This window comes from Oxyura jamaicensis, chromosome 8 (assembly GCF_011077185.1).
Source record: "Oxyura jamaicensis isolate SHBP4307 breed ruddy duck chromosome 8, BPBGC_Ojam_1.0, whole genome shotgun sequence".
Lineage (NCBI taxonomy): Eukaryota > Metazoa > Chordata > Aves > Anseriformes > Anatidae > Oxyura > Oxyura jamaicensis.
This window is the reverse complement of record NC_048900.1, coordinates 5,687,305-5,706,954: the sequence shown is the minus strand read 5'-3', so window position 1 is coordinate 5,706,954 and position 19,650 is coordinate 5,687,305. Positions and strand designations below refer to the sequence as shown.

At 40.4% G+C, this 19,650-nt stretch overlaps 1 protein-coding gene across 2 annotated transcripts in view; it reads right to left on the bottom strand.

Moving 5' to 3' along the window:
- GPSM2 (G protein signaling modulator 2) overlaps positions 1–19,650 on the bottom strand; it is a 25,544-nt gene extending 5,894 nt beyond the window's left edge. Inside the window, exons 1-8 of one of the 2 annotated variants that reach the window (XM_035332907.1) lie at positions 19,472–19,615; positions 10,412–10,724; positions 3,814–4,035; positions 2,598–2,733; positions 2,017–2,159; positions 1,393–1,516; positions 997–1,112; positions 208–363 (exon numbers count right to left, since the gene is read on the bottom strand). In XM_035332907.1, the coding sequence (XP_035188798.1) occupies positions 208–363; positions 997–1,112; positions 1,393–1,516; positions 2,017–2,159; positions 2,598–2,733; positions 3,814–4,035; positions 10,412–10,473 (959 nt within the window). In that variant the 5' untranslated portion in view covers positions 10,474–10,724; positions 19,472–19,615. Of the gene's footprint in view, positions 1–207; positions 364–996; positions 1,113–1,392; positions 1,517–2,016; positions 2,160–2,597; positions 2,734–3,813; positions 4,036–10,411; positions 10,725–19,471 lie in introns of both variants that reach the window. The other variant, XM_035332908.1, reaches the window with a different exon arrangement.

Below are 19,650 nucleotides of genomic sequence, written 5' to 3'. Positions count from 1 at the left end.
TTAGAGACATCCAATCATCAATCCCCCTTTCATATCAGATTCATTAGCCACAATCCTTTCACAAGTATTTTTTCCTCTCCATTTGAAAACAAGTTGTAGGGAATTCACATTAATTCAGATGTCATTTACAGAACAACGACAGCGGAGTTGGAGGTAACAGGATTCAGTTTAAGTGTCATATACATGAAACAATCTCTTAGGGCTTACTTATCATTTAATTCCTGAGCAATCACAAGGTGTTTCAAGTGATAATCAATTGCTTTTTCATAGTCTTGAAGCAAAGTGTATGTGTTTCCAAGGCTGTAGCAGGCCTGTGCTTCCACAGCTCTATCTTTAAGCTGTCGAGCCAGCTGTAATGTCCTCCTGAAAGAAAAAAGTCAGTTACCTCAAAAAATCACTGAAGTTTTGAAAAGTATATTTGCACAACTAAAAATCAGTTGCACAAGTTAAACAAATTAGGACAATTTGTAAATTAGCTGCTAAAAAATTACTATCTTGCAAAATCTTAGGAGAAGAAGGAAAAGATCTTGATTACAAATACGGACTAAATGTGTCAAACCATGTCGATATGCACCACCAGCCCCAGCTACTGAGCGTACCTAGGACAGGTACCTATCTTGGGTGTATTACACTTACTCAGATCATTCCAGAACTTGCTAAGACAAGAATGCTTATTTCTAGAATAAAGGCAAACAAATGTATCTCAATAGAAAGATGTCTACTGTGCTGAGAAGAATATATTTAAAGTAACAAAACAAGATTAGCACTGCATCTCCCTTAAAAGAACCTGAATAGATAAGTAGGGAAAAATGTTGGGTGGTTGGTTGTTGGGTTTTTGTTGCCTTTTTTTTTTTTTTTTTTGGCTAAACAAGTGCAGCACTTTCCTAAATATATTTTGAAGAGATGGCTATTCTACAGTGAGCTAAAGTACTAGGCACAACAGAAATTAACTGTACAAGAAGAGGTATAAACTAGATTTGTAAGCAGTCAACTAACTTGTAGTATTCAGAAGCAGTTTCAAATTCTCCCAGGAATATGTAGGCATTTCCAAGATTGCTGTATGCTCTTCTTTCCGCTGATCTATCACCAAATTCTTTTGCAATTAGGAGACGCTTAAAAATGTGAAAGAATTGCATTAATTACTCCGTTTTGTATTTCATAGCATGCATTTGCATACAAAAATGCACATTCAAAGATTTTGCACCTTATCTATACTTTAGACCAACAATGCTTGAAAAGAACAGCCTGGACTTGAGGCTGTACCCTTAAGATCTAAAGCATGCATTAAAAATCTCGTGACAATATCCAAAAAACTACATGTACATAAAATCTGTGGCAACTGGTGATATTTTACAAGAACAAACAAAATTGTTTATTAGCACATTGCAGTACCTGTTCATGGGCTAAAACTGCACTCCTGAAGTTGCCCAGAAGGTAGTGTGTGTTTCCCAGATTTCCAAAGGCACGTCCTTGCGCTGCTCTGTCACCCAGCTCTGTTACTATCGCCAGGTTCTCTCTGTTTTGGGGGAAGTGAGGACAAGACGAAGACTAGTGACTTCTAAGTTACGTTTTCCTTATAATCACTCATACAAATGAAAAATCTTTTTCCCATTTAAATAAAAGCAGAGTATTATACCTTGTCCTATTTTAATAGCCTTTATGCAACACAAGTTTTCCACTGAGTAGGAAACATTTGCTGTGAGATATCCAACTTAACTGCATTCTTACACTGGCACGCTCATTTCTAGCGAGACAGCTACATTATATGCAGTATACGTCTCAGCCTGGTTCTGAGAGTTATGCTGAATTCTAACATAGAGAAAGAACATGCCAGGTAATAAGAGGTACACCAAAAATGACAGCTTAACAAACAATAATGTACTCTCCAGTTTAAAGGGAAAAAAAAAAAAAATCACAGGTGCATTAGTTCGTGATACCACAAACCTCTCAATATTTTAACAAGGCAGATGATCAATCACACCCTCTCAATCACTGACATTTAAAGCTGCTACTTACTCATAATAATCTGCAGCTTTTTGTAATGCATTTTTCACATCATCTGGAAGTTCCCCTGGATCGTAAGTCCCAGCACAAGCTACATTTTTCCCTTTAGAGTGATAAACATTTCCCAGATTATACAGTGCTCTAGCTTCTCCAACCTAAAGCAAAAACAAAATAAGGTATCAACAGGACGCTTCAAGTCTTGTGTCACAATAGCAATTAGAACAATCCACAGAAGGGAGAAGAGGTTTGGTAGCTACTTGTCAACACATGCTCTCATTGCCCAAGTTACTCCCACCCAGTCACATGCCTCAATCAAATTGTTTTGCCTATTATTCCCTTTTGAGGTGTAAGACACATAATAATTGTTGAGGCCAATTATCATTAAAAATTAAATTTAAAAAAATATTTGAGAATCCGGATACTGTAGACTTCTAGGTGCAAACAGCCATCTGACAGATTCTTACAGTCAGGAAGGAATATTTGAATATGCAATAGTCAATTCCCTCTGAAAGGTGGCACACTCATTACCAATACAACAAGGTTCACCACTATATTAGGAGTTTATTTCCAGATTCCTAAGCAATTCTTCTTACCTTATCATTAAGTTCTCTGGAAATATCCAGATGTCTTTGACAACAAACAATAGCTTCTTCAAAGTTTCCAAGTACCTTCAAGGTATTGCCCAGATTCCCACTAGCTTTAGCTTCTCCCAGTAGATCTCCAATTGTCCTAAAATGGCAGCAGAAAAGTACCCAGTAAACAGTGTGCAATTTGAAACCAAGGAGGTGATCAATGCGTGGCAGACAATTCAAGGAATTTATTGAAAGAAATTAAAATGGTGTGTGTGTTCAGTTCATTTTCTATCTAAAAGGAATTTACATAAATACAGTTCACTCTGTGGTTACAGAAACATTTGATTTTGTTGGTGCTGTTTGTGCAACTGCTAGTTTGTGTGGTATTGACCTACCTACTGTAAATCAAAAAAGAAAAAAACATCATTTCTTCTAGGAAGAGAACGTGGATACAATTCTTAATGATTATACAGAAAGACTGTCCCAGGATTACAAATAGTTTTAACTGTTTCTGCATTTGACTTGACTATCATTCTTACATTATATACCAGACCTACCAGTCTCCCAGAAAGCTCAAAGGAAATATTACATTTCTAGCTTCTAAGTAAGATCAAGACAGAAGATGGCCACTTGAACCACTCAGTCTCGGATACTTGGGGAAAAACACAACAGAAAGAACAGGTTCCCACAAGGACGCTTAATGAATTTAGGTACCTCTCTGCTTACAGCACTTGAACAGATAAAGGGGGTGGGAAGAATAGATTTTTGCCTAAATTGTGGTTAAATTCCACATTAGGTGCTTGCGTCTTTATTTGGATCAATACTAATTAAAAGTCAGATGCATAAATAGTGTATGAAATGCATAGTAGTTTTAGACTTAAGAGGATTATACTGTGAGTTTTACATAGAGAAACATGAATGAGCTCTGTCTATTAAACAAGACAGCCAGAAAGACTGAGTTTTAGAAACAGGAAAGGGAGGATTTAAAGAAGCTACTTAATTATCCACAACCTGGTGAGGCCTCAGTTAGTACTAGGATTACGGTGCTAGGCTGAGCATTAGCTCCCAGGTTAAAGGGCCATCAAGTCACCTCCCAGACTCCCCAGCCCTCTGCCCTCACCTCCTTCACTCATTATCTACTATTAATAGCAGGTTTTGGTAGGCAAATGAACATCCAACTGCTCATCTCTACAAGAACGGGATCAAACAGAGAACATGGTTAAAGACATAAGATTACCTTGCAAGAGTTAAATCGTGGTGATGGTATTCCAAGGCCTTTGCATATTCATGCAAGTAGAAATAGGCATTGCCCAACTGGCTGTAAATAGCACTGAGTGTTTTTAAATCTTCAGTTCCCACTTGAACGGCTGCTTCAAAGAAAGACACGCCAGCTCGACAGTCTCCTGCTTTACACAGGCGCTCACCTTCCAAAGCCAGCTCTAGGCAGGAAGCCTCCATCCTGCACAATTTAAGTAAAAAGAGAAAACTGTTATTCTGCGTGCAGTACTTTGTCCAATAACCTAAGTGCTGAAGAGATGTATTTTACTCAAAGGCTCTCTATTTGTTCAGGACAGGAAGTCAGCACCACCGTACAAGCAATGAGCTTGATACCCTTAGTATCAATGATGCTATGAAGCAAAGGCCGAAATCTAACTTCGCACTTCAGTAGTGGTAAGCAAAATATTTGTTCTACATAACAGTGGAACAAATGGCTTCAACTATATATTTATTTTTTATGTCTTGGGGAGAAAATCCAAAGACTGCTTCATCCATACATAGCACCTGTAGGGTTCTAAAATGCAGAGTATTTACCATCTAGGCAACGTCAGAACAATGACCTCAAACTGATGTGACTACTGGCAAATATTGGTTTAGACAAACGTTATACAGTATTAGCCTTTCATCAATAGGCTTATGGATGCAGAACAATCAAGAAAATAAATGTTGTAACAGCAAAACATAGGTATGAATGGATGTGTCAGTATTCACAGCAGACAAACAGTAATTGCTTTCTGCTTTCCACCTCTCCCTTCCCCCCTAAAAAAAAAGTGATATTGATTTTTAGTTAGATAACACAGTTACATGCAGAATGTCCTAAAAACAAACACAAGTCTTCCAAGCTCAATATTCCTGTGTATCAAAAATCATGACTACTTTTCCTCAAGTTGTTTCCTATGTAGCTAAGCACTACCTGGCACTTCATTTCTTAGTGTCACTGTTAGAAAAATTCTCACAGTGTGAAGAAAAAAGTAGACTTAATTAACAAAATGCACATCCATTCCAGTTACTTAACTGAGCAGCCGTAACTCCAGAAGCCACTGGAATATTTCTTATTATTATCAGCAAATGACTGTGTGATCATACAGGTATAAAATACTGCAAGAATAAGGTACTTGTGATTTTGCAGATTACATTTTGAACAATGAATAAAGAAACTTCCACAGAGAACAGTGGCTGCCAAAACACATTCATATGCGTTTATGCTATTGTGAATTTTGGTGTACAAAAGGTAAAAAGGCAAAATTTTATTAAGTGTTAATGAATATACATGGCCACTTCCTACTTTCCCGTTTTAAGATGTGAGGGAGGTAGGGAAGAGGAAGATGAAGAACACAACCTCAGGGTCTTAGTCCTGAAGCAATATGGTTCTCTAGCTTTTTCAGGCTGTATGCATTTTAAAAATCTCACAAAAATGCCACCGTTCTATTTTCTATAAGATTTTTTTGAAAAGAAAATCATTAAGAGACATCCTTCAAGTGTTTTAAAAGCGTGCACTTATATTGCCAGAAAATGTTGGACATCAACCTTGTAAATTTGTATGTTGTTTCTTCAAGATGGACTGTTTTGGTTGTTTTGGCTTCCAGTCCAGAACAGAACATTTTGCATGATTTAATATATCCTTGTTACGTCATTATTTGATATTTACCTAGTTTTAAGAATAAATCTTCTGTAATTCTAGTCCTAAAACAGTTTTCCTTCATATGCAAGATCAGTGATAGCAACAATCACAAACGTTCGCTATTCCAACAGCTATTTTAATGGCAACACCAGAAGGCAGCTGTTTTGCCAAGATACAGAAATGCAGTATGTAACTACCTGCAATGTTTACATTTCTTTATTTGTCTATATCAGAAAAAAACAGGCTACACAACATTCTACTGAAATCTGAGTAAGAAGGAAGTACTTTTGAAAAATGCCAAGTTTCCAAGAGAACTAGAACAATTTGGATTGTAAGCAAAACAAGCTACTAACACAAAATAGTACCGTACCTGCTGGTCTTCGACATTCCACAACTTAAGCACAGTGAGATGACAGACATATTTAACTTTTGCAATTAAAAATGCTGTATGCTTGGCAGTTGGTAAAGATGCAGACAGCAAACGAGAACTCAAGCATGAAGTTCTTCCCAGGCCCAACTTCTCAGCTTGGATATCCATACCACATGCACTATTTCTAGGTTTAGAAACTTCTCAGAGAAGTTAACACATTGCTGTTTGCTAGAACAAACAACCTGGTTTTCATTACATTGTTCATTTGTTGAATGTGAAAAAGGCAGAAATGATTAAGTACAGCATGTTACACCATCAGCAACTGAAGGTTTAAGATTTAAAACACTTCATTGGGTAATCTTAATCCTATCCAAAGAGGTTCTCTCCGGGCACCTCATGTTAACTGACACGTCCAATTAACGTGATGGCTAGGAAATATGGCGCTCCTTAGTGCAAAGATTTAGAACATTATACAATCACATTTCCTGCAATTTTTAGCTTGAAGGGATTACATTAGAGCTTTCAGTAAAACGTGCATATGACATAATAGTCACCATGCTGTACCAGACCCTGGTTCCATAGGGGAATTTGGCTCATTTAAAAAAAAAAAAAAAAAAAAAAAAAAAAACGCGTTTTGATTTGCAATTTGTAATGCAACAGTCATCGAATCAATTAAGAAAAGGCATAGACTGAAATGGTACAAAGGTGATATCAGAGAACGCTATGAGGCAGGAATTTTTCAGGTACCTCTCCACTTAAGTAATTTCACATTATTCCAAAGACAGCCAAATGCCAAGGCAGCATTACCATTTTGGCATGGAACTTGAAACAATCTTCTGACTCTGCAGCCCAGACTTAACATAACTTACACAAACGAAAGATGTGGTTGGTTTTGGTTTCATACAGAACTTAATAGCTATGAAGCCAAGTCTTATACCCAGGCTGATGAGTATCTGCTGCTCTTACAGTGCGTCAACTCAACCAGAATTACAGGAAGTAAATGAGAATAAGAATTAGTAATTGCTCAGGTAGAAAGAACTCAAAATGTAGTATTACTATTGAGAACAACTCTAGAAAGGCTGTATTAACAGGTAGCTAGAACCTGTACAACAAACTAAAGCTATACATCCATCTGGATCTGTTCTTACTGACCTTCTGCAATTTCAAAGTCTAAGTAAGCTATTAAAAGGAATGAACAGAGAAAATGAAATATTTATTTTCATCTTATTACAGTTGCCTGCACCCAATATTAATATTTTATTCATGCTACGTAAAAGCTTTGGAATTTTTTAATTTTATTTTATTTTTAACCACTTCAGAGCACAAAGGTTTCTTCTTCATAAAGTACAAAAATGGACTCAGAAAAGGTGCTGTTTGTTTTTGTTTTGTGTTTTTTTTTTTCAGTCCTTGAAAGACTGTTAGGAAAATCATGCAACATTTTAAAAAGACGTACATAATTCTACAGTCAAAACCCTGTCTTCTCTTGTTGTCAGAGGCTGCTTTAACTGTCACTTCCAATGGCTGAATAGCATGTCAGCAGACTAAACAGGGCCAGGTTATCAATGTTTTAGGAAGTCATTAAATAGTTACAAGGAGAATATAAAATTACTTTCTCTGTTCCCAGGGCTGAATTGAATTACTTATTTATTCAATACTGAATGGCTAAACAAAAGATACATTGAGCCCGCAGAGACAAGAGGAGAACAAGACCCATTCATCTGGGTACTTCTAATGAAATTCTGTTCCTGCTAAACAGGATAAGGTTCTTCCAGATATTACTGTGGAAATACTCTTACAGGGCTTCATTTTGTTATTCTGCTTATAGTTGCCTCGACCTGTTCTCTGAAAGGCTGGCATCTCCTGAATAATTTCTCATTTGTAAAACTACCTCATCCTTATCTCTCCCTCTACGCTCTTCATCTTGCCGGGCTCCCTTTTGCTTTCTGTGTGCGTGTGTTTTTTTTTTTTTTCTTTTTTTTTTTGTCTTGTTTCTCAAAAAAAAAATGGTAAGAAATAAGACAACAGAATAGAGCAAGAAGACTACACTGATTTATTACACTCTCTGAACACTACCAATGTAGTTTTACTCCATTCGATTCCCACTAAGAGCATTTCTGAACATTTTTGCTATTGTGGGGAGCTGCCACGTGACTATGCTGTGAGACACGTTGATACACAAAACGTACAGACAAAAACGAAAAAAATCCTCTCTCTAATTCAGAGGCATAAAATTGCTACTGCCTCAGAATCCTATCCTAAAGATCCCCCACTGCTCCCACTCCAGCCCTTGTTTCTGGTTTCTATGCACCCTGCAGAAGCATATTGCACTGAGCACTCCAAGCAGCCTAACTGCGTGTCCCTGGAGCACTGTGCTCAGTCAAACTCTTCAAAAAGTTTTAAATTTTTGTGGGGTATGAACTCAGCAGGCTAAGGACAGATCAGTTCTGCAAATATTTACTCTATAGATCGCTTATTAGTCACATTTATTAACATCAGCATTTTCTTTTCAGTCATTAATCTATGATTCTCATAAACTACATCAGAACAAAGAACAGTTCCCTTCCATCACCTTTATGGCTGCTCAAGTCAGCTCTAAGCTTACAGAGGCTCAGTTACCTGCACTGAGGGGAAAGAAACAGCTCGCCCAGGAAGAAACCGATCCAGAGCAAGCCTTTTCCCTTAGGAGTGGGCCACCAGTTTCTTTTAAAGTCAGTTCCACTACAAGGCCAGTAGGAAAGAAAAAGCAGTGTGAGAACCAGATGAGCCTGGGATGTAAAAAAAAAAAAAAAGACCCCCTGATAAACTTCACCCTAGTAATCCATGAGCTTTTTTTCCTGGATTAAATTTTAAACTACAAACAAATCAAATCTCTTGAAATTATAGGTATTAAAGTATCATAAAAATCCAATTTCTTTACTGAATTAATTTGCAGTTTCTTTTTAGGGAAGTTTAATATTTGAAAAAATGTCAAAGGATTACTCCTCGGTGGTATTTAGATGTTCATCAGATTACAGTTTTTACAGAAAAGTTTAATAAGGCCATGGATATTTTTGTTGTTAATCAGTACCATTCAAGCCTGGACTGAAATACAGAATAAAGCTGTAGGACATTTTGCGTTGGCTGTGCTTGCCACATTTTTAGAAGTTATTTTTGGTTTGTCGATTTGAAACAGGCAACTGGCCATGCTGTTTTCTTCGTCCATTTACTTCAACAACAGTAACCTGAGCAGCCCCTACTTGAACTGGAGAGCAGGATCTTCTGGTTGTCTGGGGATGAGCAGGGGCATCAGCTAGCTACACCCTAGAAACACTGAGCACAGCAGAAACATCACGCTCAGACACTCAGGGATTCCTGCTCTCAAAGTTTTTAGCAAAAACTTTCTGCTATCAAGTTTTCAATTTCAGGAATTTATCAATTTCAGGAATTTATCAATTCCTGCTATCAAGTTTTTAGCAAAGTAAAGAGCGCAGAAAGTAAATTACATTTTATTTGCCTATTTTTTTTCTATGTTGACCATGAAAAAGCTCTTCCTGTCAAGTGCACTGCTGACCAGAACCAATACTGCACTTCTGTGAAAGGAAGACCAATCTATCAGCAATCCTACACTCACAACAGCTGTATGAGAATGTTCTCAAAGCACCTCCCTGTTTTCCAGAATTAATTTTAAGCCACCGCATGTGCTGTTTTACAAGTAAGGGCAGTGTTTTGTTCCTGTCAGTTAGCAAGGAAAAAGCCCCCAAGCAAGGCTGACTCGGGGAGAGGGTGGGGGAACGTACAACAAGAATCACGCTTCCCATTTGTGTTCTGAACAATCATTCCAGTGTTCCCATGTTCCTTCCTGCTGAATGAGCTGCAAGATTTACCCTCCCAAACACCAGCCATCCAAACACGGTGCACTACACAATGTTTCTGTTGTTCTGGTTCATTAGAGCGAGGCTGCAATGCTAACACGTTATCCCACGGCTGTAAAGGGGATTCCCAAAGGAAAATGATAAAAGCTCTCAGAGGGAAATGGCACATCCTCTTGACTTGTAATAATAACAGTGTTTCAGTCCAAAGTATCACAGCAGTTCTTACCTATCAAGCAAATGTATTATAGGCAGGGAAAACAGTGCTCTACATGATAGTGCACCTAAAAAGTCATCATTCATAGGAGCAACAAGGGGACAAGTACAGAGGACATTAGCAGACAGAACTCAACCATTTGCACAGGCAGCCCAAAAGCTAAAAGGAGAGAGAGCATGTATGGGCAGGCAGGGATCACACCTCGTATCATTCTGTCACAAGTCCAAGCAGAAAGACAATGAGGTACAAACACTCACACTTTATTCTGTAGCTGCACACAGCTCCAGCATTAGGCACTCCTGTAATTACGCCAGTATAATCTGCTATGCAACAAAACTGAATTTTTGTAACTCAGAAATCAAGAAAAGCAAAGAAGGTGTCGTTTTAGCTTTCAGTTTCATTAATACTGGTAACAGAAACACCGAGCTATTTGCTGCAAACTCGTTTAGTTTTCTATCATTAACAGTACTAAAGCATCCATACTGAAATTAGTTGTCTTACCTGTATCGCACATGAAAGGAGCGATCTTCACGCATGCTTATCAACACATTACTTTCCTCCATTGAGTTGCATTATCAGCAGAGCAAGTACTACTGTTGTGCAGCAGGTAAGTACTCTGCTGTGGAGAACTGTTGTCAGAACACCATTCCAGTTAGTACATTAATAAGCTGGAGTAAAGGTATCCTAAGCTCCTGTTGAAATACTCTTCTTTGTTACTAAGGTAAGGAAGTCACTGCCAGACACATCTTACACTTTCAGAAACGTGTTCAAGTTCTTGCATCTGTGGCCCTTTTAGTTCCATTCAGCTGCGTTTCTGCAAAGGGAACACAAGATGCTTGGCTTGAAGTCTCACATTCAGTTAATAACTCAGAACCGTTTGCAGCTGATGCAGAGGCAGAGCACTGCTCCTACCAAGCAGGAAGTGTCAAGCAACAACTTAGAGCTAACACCAGAGCCAAGACCTGCTACATACACACGGCCGTTCTTGTAGGCAAGCAAGAAAGCAGGAAGGTTTAATGAAAAACAACGCTCTCTTTTCTGCTGGAAACTTTGAGACATTTATCTTTGTTAGTATTTCTTGGCCTCATGCAATTCCAAGTAAAAGGCTTAAAGGATGAAAGCTGCAGAATGAAAGGCACAGTAGGAAACAAATCACAAACTGCTTCACATGTAAACAGTCCTGTTGAAACCGTGCAGCTTCCCCGGAGTCAGAACAGGCTGACACAATCCCACCTAGAGATGAGCTGTTCTGGAGCTCATCCCGCCTTGAACATGACGAGCACAGAAGCCAGCAGATGTTTAAGCCCTATTCCCCTTCCCCTCCTCCCTCAAAAGGGATTTTTTGTTTTGCCCTTTTTTTTCACTGGCTTCACATTCCAAAATGCCGCAACATTGTCAAATGAGCTCCAAACTCGGCTTCAAAGGGATTGCAGCAGCCAGTACTCAGAAGTCAGACGTGTTTATGCTGGCAGGGAAAAAAATATACCAAAAAAAAAAAAAAAAAAAAGGAAAGAAACTCTACTCAAAAAGTTTACCCACTTTAAAGTATATTTTTAGTAGAAGAGTTGACATATTTGTTGCTCAGCATTAATGTTACCTTCCTTTGCAAGTAAATGTAGAGTTGTGTAACTCACAAATGCATATTTCATCAAGAAATGGCAGAGATGTCACAAAGTAAGAGCAGAACTCAGACTTAAAGCTGTCACCAGAAGAAAATGCATCCGTCTTTAACTGTCAGTGCAGACAGTGCTTTTTCCTCTCGTGAGCTTTATCAAGTACCAGGTATGAAGATTTGTTTCCCCTCCTCCTCCTCCTCCACAGCATCCTTCAGACAGCCCATCCACCTTCTTCCAGTCAAACAACAACGCTGCCCTTCCACGCTCCGCATTAGAATTCTTTGCCATCAACAAGTGGGTGTGGGCATATTTTTGCAATTACGAAGTGTGACGCATACATTTTAATACCATTACAGCCCACGTCCCGGGAAGACTGCGTTACTGCTATTCACCCTCTGGAAGTTCATCCGAAGCACTCACACCAGGAGACAGCTGTAAGTCACCCATGAGCGGTCTTGGTGCTCGGCAACAGCAGGGAATTGAAAGTTTGTTCAGCAGATGGACGGACACCCTCATGTACATGACTGCATGCCACAGACCAAGTGTGTGCTTGAGCAACTGGCGGGGCTCATGAAATAATGGCTGTGGCAATTTGTTTGTCCATTTGCTCTGTAATGGTAATTAATAATTTGTATCAACCACGCCAACACGTAATCAGAAAACAAACTTAAAGCACATTAATTAGAGTGACGGATTAAAAATTAAGGAGGCAGGTATCAATGAAGCCTTTTGCAGACACGATCTCAGGTGTAAGCTGGCCTTGGAGGATCACACTTCAGCAAACTGAGCCTTGCTCTTTCAGTTGAAGCATGGTGACTTCACAGCTCATCTCTGTAAAAATCCAGCTCTCCAGAGCTGGCGATCAGCGCCTCCGAGGGCGCCGTATGTCAGCAGCACGGCCTCAGGAATTTAGGGACATTGGGAAAAGTTTTACCGTATCTGCTTATCTCACAGTGAGACAGAGTTTCTGCTAAACTTGTGTTTTTAATTAAAACTTCATACAGCATGAGAAAAGCACTTGTGATTACTAGGAAAACTCTGTATTAGTGTGAAGCAAAAGCTTTAAATTTATTCTCTCCGCAACTTGAAACAATGAAAAATTCATATACACCTAGAAGAGTTGCCTTTCGTGCAAGCATGACTACCATACTGTAGTTGCACGTACAACTGGAAAATGCCCAATTTTACTACTCCAGCTAACAAATGCAGGAAGTCCTGGCCCTTTTGCCATTTTAAAATGGGTGAGAAAAGCACAGAGAAAAGAGTGGGTTTCCTTGAGAAGTGGAAAATTAACTAAAGTAGTTCGCAATTACACAACAGCAAGACACCAAACAAACCAAAAAATGATATGCAGCAAGGCAGATATTAGGCAGCGAGTTAATACCCCCAACTGACAAAATACACACTCGAATAAACTCTTTCTTCTAATAAAGAAGAAAACAGTGAGCCATATAGGCATATCCATCCTGTCAACAAACAGGTAAAGGATCTCTAAATTAAACCATCAGTAGAAAGCTCTCTCTGCATCAACTGGTAATCACTAGGTAGATGCACAGGGAGATGACTTTTTTCCCCTGCATTTCCTTACCTCCCTAAATTCCTGCAGCTTCATTGGCTCCTTCCCTCACCCCACCATCTCGCTGAGCCCATACCTTCCCTTTCAGAGCTGTCAGACGATGCGAAGACATTTCCGTGCTCACCTATGGTTACATGGCTGCTGGCTGGTCACCCGAGGGCTGACTAACGGAGAATTTCACAGTTCATTTCTGCCTGCCTTTCCCTAAAGGAGGCAACCAAGTCATGCCTTCTCTATCCATCTGCTATTTTCACAAAGCTATAGGGAAGGAGCATCTGCCAAATGAAGTCATCACTGGCTGAGAGATATAAATTACCAGGGGAATGTACAGATTGAGGCAGTCCAATCACACAAATTCTATTTCCTTACATAAACTAGCTACAGAGGTTTGCTGTTTCAAGATTAAGGCAAATTTTCCAAGGTTGAACTAAGTTTGAATTTCCTTTCAGAGACAAGCTACAGCGTGGGAAAAAAAAAAAAAAAAATTGCAATGGATTACTTGAAAATAAAGAAGAGTTTTGCAGCCCTTATGGAGAAAAAGAGACTAAGGAACAAAAAAATGTAGTGACAACTGTGTTACCGCAAAAACAGAGACTAGCTTGACTCCAGATGTTGAAATTATAAAACAGCATATAAACATAAATAGTAAGACTAGGAACACCAAAACCACAATCAGAACTAGACAAACCAAAATTTCAGTCTTCAATGATGTCCAAGGATCTTTTTTTAAAATCACCTGAGCTAACAGAAATAAGCCAAGAAAATCTATATCAAGTTTAATATTGTATTTGCATAGAAAACACCATGGTCTATAGCATTTGTGCAGTAATAAACATTCCCCTCTGAACAAACCTTACAATAACTGTGCGATGTGTTAGGACACAGGCTAGGTTTTCCAAACCTTGAGTACAGCAGGATACAAGTTGTGCGAGTGGGCCAGGCAGGTATGAGGAACGCTGTAAGAAGATGATCAGCGTGGTTACTCTTGGAAGCTGAATGTTATACTCCTCTCTGCATCACTTTTGACACAAGCTCAACAGCTCATAAGCTAACAGCAAATAGAAACCACCTTCACGGATGAAGTTAATTTGAGGTTTTATTCAGGGTAAACTATGCCATGCAGCAATACCTGCTCTGAAATACTGGCTTCTTTCTCCAGCTAGATTTCCACATGGAGCGGATACCTTCAAAATAAACCACAGAGCTTCTGTGAAAGGACTGGCTTAGAAGCATGTGAGACGAGCCGTGCTCCTGCCTGTGTGCCACTCCTGTCAGACACAACCAGGCTGCATCTAAAGGGCCGCGCAGGAAAGCAGAGGTTCATAAACAACCACCCCAGACACCCCACGTAGGTGCTAGTCCAACAAAGCGCATTCTGCAGAGCTTGTAATTACTGCGGAGCATTGGCAAGACCCAGCCTAGCACATCCTATGCTATCAGACACACCAGACAAGCTGTAAATAAATTAATACCAGTATACAATGTGCTTCATTCAGATGCTTCCTCCTCTGCCCCCATTATACTTGCCATGCTGACTTATAAATATCGGGCCCTATGAAACCAAGTCACATTACTGAATACTGCAGACAATCCTAAAACAATCCTGGCAGTAGGATCCCTTCTAAGTCTTAAAACGCTAAAAAAAATACACAAACAAACCAACCAGAAAAAAACTAATACGTGGTGAGTATATTTGAGACCAATCTTGCTCACAAAGCAGTGAGGCTCTCACTGCATCCACAGCTGAAAACGACAGCATGGACTTGAATTCAATGCTAGAGAGCGCAGCTCCAGCACCAACATCTGTTCCCTAACTCCTAACAGTGCTGCATTATGACAAGCATGGTAACAGTGGAGATAATTAATTTATCGCCCTGTTTCTAAAAGGGCTTGATCTAATATTTATGTTCTTTGGTTACCTAAACCCAGTTGCCCTTGCTGCATAGTGGGTTCTAAACAAGGTTAGCGAAAGCTCATTGCTTCAGTGCCCTTTCATGTGCACTCAGTCCTCTTCAGTCTCCCTCCACCCACAGCTCTTTTTGGCCTAACCGTCTAGACAGCCTGCCTTATACAGTATCATGGTAAAGGCAATCAAACATGTAGGAGCATTTCTCTATGCCCTCTACTATTATCTGTATATATTTTCCACTTATTCTGTAGATTAGGAGTAGGATTTTTTTCTTTCATGTTTGTGGAGTACCTCCTTGAGCAGACTTTGGGGCTTTAATGCTAAAGCTCTTCAATATGGCAAGCCTTTTAAACTCTACGTATGCGTTTTGTTCATTTTTTCTCTCTGCCGTTAAAGGCTTGTGCAAATGTCTCCTTTAACAAGTTAGCATTGCCTAGCGTTATTTTCAACATTACTCACAACTATCAGCCTAAAACACGAGCAGTCTTAATGACACAAGTTATTTCTGCCAGATCATAAAAAAACTATTCCCAACAACCATGATAACTGATTCCAGAAGCATCTTCCTACTATGACTCAGAAGGAAACTCGCCCGCATTCTTAAGGGTTATTTTCTTTTCCTTCCACACAAAGCACCCAAGCCATAAATAAAAACTGCATATATGCTTTTCAACAAGAGAAAAGTACATCATACAAGAAACCGAAGGAGGGAAAAAAAAGAATAAACTTTCAATTAAGGAACTTGCAAATATCTGGCAAGAATCTGGGAGCTCTGCTCAACACTAAATGCCCTATTTTCACCCAGCAATCAGACTGAAGCATAAATACATTCCCTATAATGGAATCATTAATTAAGAGCAGAAAGAAATGCCAGAAATTAGGAGAATGATGCAATACATAAGTGGTAAAACCCCACATATCCTCATTGCTAGCATGTTCATCAGAGAACTGTCACAGTTCCAGGGCAGCTCCATTAACTCCAGCAGCTGAGGAGGTGCCCTGTCAGGCAGTACTCGGTCCTACAGGTTTGTAAAGAGAAATACTTCAGGCATCTGGCAACGATGCAGGCCGTATCCTGACTTACAGGCTAAGCATGTACTGTTGACAAAAACAAACAGAAAACTATCACACAGACTTCCACTACATGGAGTAACACAAAGCAGCAGCAAATGCGCGTGATACCAGACTGATACCTGAGTACATGAAATACCCAAGTGCAGGGATGCAAAGGTGGACTTCTCAGTGCCTCTCACAGAACAGCTCTCAGAATGGAATAACCCCTTTGAGAAGAATTAATATTTAGCTGAATATCAGCTTGCTACTTAATGTATGTAATTCCTGTCTAGTGTGCAAGCTGAAGAACCGGGTGTAGCTAACGCACGTAACCACAAGCATTTTTATTATAAGGACAGTTCTGCAAATAGTTTATGTAAGCCATCCATTTAAACTCTGAAGTAAGGCAATCCCACACCAAGACAAAATACGAAAGGAAGAGCGCACAAAGTGCCTGCAGCACAATGCAACTAATATCCCTATAATAAATCTAATCAGGCAACTGGGAACTCATTCTAAATGCAGTAAGATTAAGATTTCAGATGCAAGATGCTAGAGTAACACCTGTGCATTAAAAAAGGAGCAAAATCTGAATAGCTTTTTTTTTTTTTTAAATATCTTTGATCCATCAAGTTCCTTTATTTTTATTTTTGATTGGAATAATGAGTTCTAAGTTTTTACACATTGTCATTCCCAGACTGAAAAATATTGTGCTGCCAGCAACCTTCTTTCCAAGCATCCCACAACAGGAGATGAGATTCACAGTTTTCAAGCATTTAAATGCCACACCAGCCTTCAATGACGATTCACAAGAAAATAGTATCTTGTGATCTTTTTCTTCTTCTCACATAAATTTTAAATTACATTACCACAAAGAGCTTTGCAACCAAGACCTGATCTTAAATTTGAATCTCACTCCTTCTGCTTGTTAGGGACAAGCTCATCATGGAAACGATGAGGTCTCTCTTTCTCAGCCAGCCAGGCGTTTACTCAAGTACCTTCAGTTTGGTAAATGGAGCACGTTATAAGATGCAAAAGAACACCAAGTGGGAAAAGTTCCATATAAAATGTTGTAAATATTGTGCTTAAGCTGATGGAGAATGTTTATTGCAAATCTTTCCAAGAAGTGTTCCACTTAGCTCAGCTCCTTCTTGGCCTATAACATCTGTTAATATGAGAGATTCTGGGAAGTAAAGAAAGAAAACAGACTGAGACTGCACAAGCACCTTGCAAAGAGAGGACAAAATCAATCTTAAGATCTGATCAATCAAAAAAAAAGTCTATCTTTAGAATCACAGGCAATAAAACACACTAGCGCATGCAGATGAAGGAATAGAAGTGATATATCGAATTTCCTATTTCATGCTCATTCAGAGATTAAGCAAGCATTCAGCTTAAAGAACTAATTATGACCCCAGCAAGTGTTTATCCTGCAAGGAGCAGGTGTAGCTCTTATAGAAGCCGTGTTACACAACTGAAACGATCCCTGATGGCTTACTGCCAACAGCATCGCTTGGTCCATCACCTGTGCCTCCTCGTTCACAAGTACAAACAGCAAGTGTTAACATTCCTCTCACTTCTGAGCCTACAGCTGAACAGTTACAGCCTAAGTGGAGATGAACACAGCACAGAAAGAAGAGCACGTGCTGTTTTTCCTACCGTTTGCTTTTTATAGATACAGGTACTGTTTATTTATGGCACAACACTTATGCAGATTTAAAGAAAAAATATTTGTTGAGGTGCCAAGTTGCAAATTGCTTTGCATATTTATCCTAACATTTGGGATGCAGGTGCAGGTCTCTTTAGAAGCTGTTCAAATCCATTTTTTCAGTCTGTGTGACAGATACTGAACTGGACTCCATTTTGCCTCTGTTGCCCATGTATTTACCTAACTATATTTCCACATTGTCACACAGATACTCTCGGTCACAACACTGTATGCTGTCCAGTAACAGCCAACGATAGCCAGGTAATTTACAGCCTCCACAGCGTTGCTTACCTGGAACAATATTCTGAACAGCAGGACAATTATAGGAAAAAATGTGGCGCAAAGAAATAAAAGAAGATTTATAGAGAGGCTTAGGTAGGTCACGTACAATTTTCTTCCCCATAACTCTGCTGCATGAACGTTTCTCCTTATCAGTAAAAGGTTCAAATTACACAGAAGTTTTATGATCCAAACAGGATCCCTACTTTTTGAACAATCAGATCAAGTTCTAGGAGGCAACTTGACGTTAATCACCTGTTCAATACTACATACGTTTCAGACCATCTCTTACCAGTTTTTCCACTTTTTTTCCCTGTATTTTACACTGTTTCACTTCGTCTATTTACTTACTTTTTTGATGCAATCACTTGCCTGGCTGACTTGCTATTAAACGCCTAAATGAAAGTGAGAGGCTTTTTTCTTCACCTGGTAGCTTTCTATCCTTTCATTCAAGGGACTAGTAGCAGCCGTAACAGGTTAATCCTTCTGAAAGCCCTAAGATCAGCACTTCCCCCTTAAACACAAACAATTTCATTAAGATGTTAACACTAGAGACTACTAAAACCAAAACCGTAGTTACCAGATCTGAGCATGAATGTGGAAAGTGAAATTAACCGCGCAACAGCTACAAAAACTATGAATGAAAGAAAAAAGTACAAGTATCTTTGCTGTTAAACTTAAAAAGTGGAAAACCAGAAGCTAAAAATGACCTTGCTGTAAGCAAAACCAAAAGAATCCTGAAAAAACTGTGTCAGACAGAAAAAACTTATCTGCACGCTCAATAATTAACATTTCTGACAGATAGCACTTGCTTTTAGAATTATTTCTTCTTCATAGAAGCTTCTCCCAGCTGCCGGGGAGCCATCCTGCGCACCGGGACGTGCAGAACGCCGGCTGGGTAACCGGGCCTGCTGCCAGCTGGTGGCCAGAGGCGGCTGAGAAGTGACATTAGGACGAGTCCTAGCTAAATCGGAAGAGATTTTCACGCTGTCAGGGCTAAGAGAGAACGCTCGCTGTCAAACCCATGCAGTCCTCCCGTACCACACGCCAGAAGCAGCAGGCCGGCTGTGTTTTGGAGGTGCTTTACCCACCACTCGTGCCTCAGGAGGCCGACCCGTTCGCCCCCGCGCGAGCGAAGCGCTGGGCTCTGTCTGCAGACGCCTCAGCACACACAAAGGAAACCAGCGAAGCCGTCTGAACGACCGGGGCCGCCCCCGCCGCCCTTCGCCTTACTCGGCCGCAGCAGCGGGCTCCGCAGCGCTCCCGCCGCAGCACCGCGCACAGCCCGGTCCCGACGGCGCCCTCAGGCCGCGCAGGCCCCTCCGCGCCGGGCCGGGGCTCAGCCCACACCCCCGCCACGAACGCGAGGGGCCCAAAGAGGCCCGGCCCTTCCCGCCCCCCCAACCTCCCCTCACCTCACCTCAGCCGGGAGCCGCCGCAGGCCGCGGCCCCCCCCTCCGCGCGCGCCCCCGCCCGTTTCCACAGCAACGGCGGCGGCGGCAGCCTAGGGGAGCGCGCGGCCGCCCCGCCCCGCGCAGCCGCGCTTCGAACCCGCCAATGGGCGCGCGGCCGCGGCCCCAACGGCCGGCGGGAGGCGGC